This window comes from Nothoprocta perdicaria, unplaced genomic scaffold, assembly GCF_003342845.1.
Source record: "Nothoprocta perdicaria isolate Ctin4 unplaced genomic scaffold, notPer1 scaffold_143, whole genome shotgun sequence".
Taxonomy (NCBI): domain Eukaryota; kingdom Metazoa; phylum Chordata; class Aves; order Tinamiformes; family Tinamidae; genus Nothoprocta; species Nothoprocta perdicaria.
In genome coordinates this window covers 948225-952429 of record NW_020454572.1, presented here as the reverse complement: position 1 = coordinate 952429, position 4205 = coordinate 948225, and the positions used below count along the sequence as shown (strand labels likewise).

At 63.7% G+C, this 4205-nt stretch overlaps 1 protein-coding gene across 1 annotated transcript in view; it reads left to right on the top strand.

The window, feature by feature from the left end:
- Positions 1 to 334: 334 nt before the first annotated feature.
- Positions 335 to 4205, top strand: part of ST3GAL2 (ST3 beta-galactoside alpha-2,3-sialyltransferase 2) — a 6921-nt gene continuing 3050 nt past the window's right edge. Inside the window, exons 1-2 of the mRNA XM_026034384.1 lie at positions 335 to 667; positions 1614 to 1807. Coding sequence (XP_025890169.1) covers positions 335 to 667; positions 1614 to 1807 — 527 coding nt within the window. The remainder of the gene's footprint in view (positions 668 to 1613; positions 1808 to 4205) is intronic.

Sequence of the window (4205 nt, the reverse complement as noted above, 5' to 3'; positions counted from 1 at the left end):
GGCGGCCCCGCGGAGCCCCCCGGCCTGCGGCGGGCGCTCGGCCATCTCCCTGGCAACCCGAGCCGGCGGGGGCCCTCGCCGCGCATGGAAAGCTGCAGCCGGGCAGGTAGGAGCCACGCGCCGGGCGCCCCGTTGCGCCCCCGCCGCCCCGCGCGCTCATTCCCGGCACTCCGTCCCGCAGGGAGCCCCGCCGGCTGCCCGACTCCACCGCCGGCCCCCGGTCGGCCGCCCTATGCGCAGGCGGTGCGGCGGAGAGGCCGGAGCGAGCGCCCCAGTGGCGCCGGGCGGGCCAGCAGCGCGGGGGCCCGGCTGACGCCCCCGCCGCCCGCCCACCATGAAGTGCTCGCTGCGCTTCTGCTTCCTCTCCGCGGCCTTCCTGCTCGTCTTCGTCATGTCGCTGCTCTTCACCTACTCCCACCACAGCATCGCCTACCTGGAGGCCGCCGGCGGYGGCGGCGGCTTCCACCGCGTCAAGCTGGTGCCGGGCTACGCGGGGCTGCAGCGGCTCAGCAAGGGCGGGCTCTACGTGAAGAGCTGCGCCTGCCGCCGCTGCACCGAGGACGCCGGAGCCTCCGAGTGGTTTGACAGCCACTACGACGGCGACATCTCCCCGGTGTGGACCAAGGAGAACATGGACCTGCCGCTGGACGTGCAGCGGTGGTGGATGGTGAGTGAGCCCCGGGCGGCGCTCTGGGCACTGTGGTGGCTCCGCTGCCATCTCCGCCTGTCGCCTCGGCCCGGCTCTCCTCCTCTGACTCGGCCACAGCTCATTGCACCTAAAACCACCTGAGTGCCAAGAGCAGCAGCYCCAGCTCAGACCAAAGCACCTCCKGCCCTCCAAGGGCAGCAAGGGAGGCCGGCAGCCTGGGGCTGCAGTGCCACTGTGGGCAGCCGTCGGGAGGGAGCTGCGGGGCAAGCGGAGCTGGGGGCACCAGCCGCTCTCCACTCCCAAGCCCCGGCGCTGGGACTGTCACATCTCGGCAGCCCTGACTCCCTCCCCGTTGGAAAATACATCCTTCCCCTTGGCAGCGCCGCAGCGGCTGCTGTGCAGGCTCCAGGCAGCTTTTGTTTCCCGTGCGGGGGAGGCTTGACGTGTCGCTTTTTTCTTTTTTTTTAATATACATATATTTTTATTACACTTGCAGCTTCTTYAGGGCCCCGGTTCGCTCAACTGCTCAATTCCCCCTCTGCTGGCAGTGCCCAGGCGGCCTCTGGCCAGAGGCACCGCGAGCTCTGCCAGGGCAGAGTCAGCCCTGGCCTCGGTCAGCCACGAGGAAGAACTGGGAACCCATGGGGAGGAAGGGYGCTGTGTCTGTCCCTGTCCCCTCCAGTGCTTCTCTGGGCCAGGCGAGCTGGGGGCGATGTCCCCAGGGTCCCGTGGGCCCCCGTGATGCGGTGGGAGAGGGTCCACGTCTCAACCATGGGGCGCTCGGTCTGTAGCAGAGCAGCAGTTTAGCCCAGCTTTCCCTGCCCGCAGTGCCCTTCACTCACCAACRCGTCGGAGGCTGTTCGGGGCCCTGTGCAGTTGCCGCACATTCCGATCGGGTAGTGGCACCTCCGGGGTGGCTCTCGGCACCGGCTGATGTCCCGCTGCCCTCCTTCCACCCCCACAGATGCTGCAGCCCCAGTTCAAGTCCCACAACACCCACGAAGTCCTGAGCAAGCTCTTCCAGATCGTGCCTGGTGAGAACCCCTACAGCTCCCATGACGCCCGCCGCTGCCGGCGCTGCGCCGTCGTGGGCAACTCGGGCAACCTGCGCGGCTCCGGCTACGGGCGAGAGATTGACGCGCACGACTTYGTCATGAGGTGAGGGGGCCCCGTGGGGCCAGAGCGTGTCCCTARCCCCACTCCTCTAATGTGGTCAAATGCTGCCAACTGAGCCAGAGGGGGGTTTTCTGATGCTGCGCCACCCTGTGCATGCCTTAGAAGTGGGTCTTTCCCAGCGGGAAAACAGAAATGGGACTTTATTTAACTGCGCCTTTATCTTTGAGCTGACTCACCAGCTAATCCCCCCTCTATCTGTATGCAGACATAGTCCAGACAGGAACCAACTAGGTTACTCAGTGAGATCCTTCCGTTCCTTGATTGTTTGGAGTCAGTGGGAGGGGAGAAAGGAGCAGAGGTTTCCTTGGCCTCTAGCAGGGCTGTGGCAGCAGCACGTGGCACCTGTGGGTGCACTGGCCGTGTGACCCTGTCCTGTGGCCGGTCTTCCTTGTCCGCCTGGTGCACGGTGTCCAGGGAGGTGTCTGAGCTGCTCGCCCTACTTTGGAGCTGGCCGAGGCCATTGCGAGTGCTGCAGCAGTCACATGCCCTGGAGATGCTTCAAGTCATCCCACTGAGGACCCCTCGAGCCTGCAACAGCCTCCCAGAGCATCTCAGTTAGGGCTCCATCTATAGCTGCGTCATTCCCAGGYCCTGCCTCAGTTTCCCTGCGGTCCTCCCGTGGTAGAGCAGTGCTGGGAGCTGCTGGTGAGCCCCCAGTACCTGCACTCAGCACCCTGCGCCCTGCTCAGCACGGCTCTGCCTGCTGTGTCCCTGGCTCTGCTGTGCCACTCTCCTGGGCTCAGCAGCACTGTTGCTGCAGGATCCCTCCCACACTTCCCAAAATAAATATGTGCCACTTTCGTGCCGTGGCATCTTCTGCTCCCTTCCAGGCTCAGTGTGGGACTGTCCGAGGTTCCCCAGGCCCGAGTGCACTAAGGCTGAGGCAGGAGCAGCCCCGCGAGCAGACCGTGCGGAGAGGGACGAGCYTCCATGGCCCTTCCAAGCAGTCTCTGTGGTGGGATTGCCCTTACCCGGGCAGCTGTAGAGCCCACCTACCCAGAGGGAGCAGTGGTGCCAGCAGGCATTGGATGCCCCTTGYTGCACATGCCGACGGTGTCTCGGAGGGCTCCTGCAAGGCTCTGCCCCTGCTCTGCACTGGAAGTCCCGAGCTGGAGCCTGGTTTATTCCTTGGCTAAGGACTAACACACCTCCTGCTTCAAGGAGAAAGGTGCCAGTCCCGGGTAATGCCAGCTCCTGAGGGAATCTGCTTGGCCCCTTCTCTGATGTGACCTTCAAAAAGCACAGGAGCTTGTTCTGGTGCAGCACCCTGCGGGCCACAGCAGCAGCCCAGCTCCAGAACACCCATCTTCCACCCCAAATCTCTTAGGCAGTTAGGTGGATCCTGTGGCTCATCACAGGCAGGCTGCTAAGCACACCTGTGATGGGAGGAGCACATCTCCATCACCTGCAGTGAGACAGATCTCTGGTACGTCCAGGGCAGGCTTTTCTCCTGGAGAAGCACTCGAGTAGATACAAGGGCTGAGCAGTCTCATGGGATCCCCTTCCTGTCACCTCAGCTCTGCAGGGACAAGCCCAGGCAGCAGCTGCTTGTTCAAGGAGCCCAGTAGCCTGTTGTGTGCTGGAGCCCCAGCGTGGTGGCAGAAGGACAGGGTGCCCCAGGGTCTCCTGATGAGTGTCTTCAAGCCAGGAATGACATGGGGTGCACGTGATGCACCCTAGGTAGGTCCTGTTGCAGAAAGGATGATGCAGGTAGCCTGAAAACGGGTCTTCATTGGCATCAAAATCACCCATGGCCCAACCCCTCACACCACGGCATCCAGCTCACTCGGGTGCTGCGAAAAGGTGGCTTGAAATGAGCATTGGAGACAGGCAGGACGAGGGGAAGGAAGCTGCTCCTGGGAGCCTGCCACGTCTCCTGGGCTGGCAGGATGGGCCACGTGGCTCTTGCTTGGAGCGACCAAATGATGGAGGAAGCCCTTGTATTGACGCATGACCTCCTGTCCCTGCTGGAGCAGGGGGTTGGACTAGGTGATCTCTAGGGGTCCCTTCCAGCCTTAACCATTCTGGGATTMTGGACCTCACTGGTCTGGGACCCTCCTGTTCCTCACCCACCTGGGGCGTGGCCTCGCTTGCACTCAACAGCTCATATCCACCTCACATCCATCCTGGAGGAAACGCATCCGTGCGCAGCGCCGCTGGGATGTGGCGGCCCGGCCTGGCCGCTGGCTCCCTGCAGGATCCCACCTCGCCCCAGCTCGGCCTCGGCACGGGCTGCGGCTCCGCGCGCTGTCTTCCCTCCCTAGGCAAGGAGGCCGCCAGGCCCTGCGGCTTTTCCCCGCAGAGCCTCCTACGCTTCTTCTCTGCTGTTTCTCTGAGCTATATTAAGCACTGCGTTTCTGACCGCTGGCCACTCATGCCA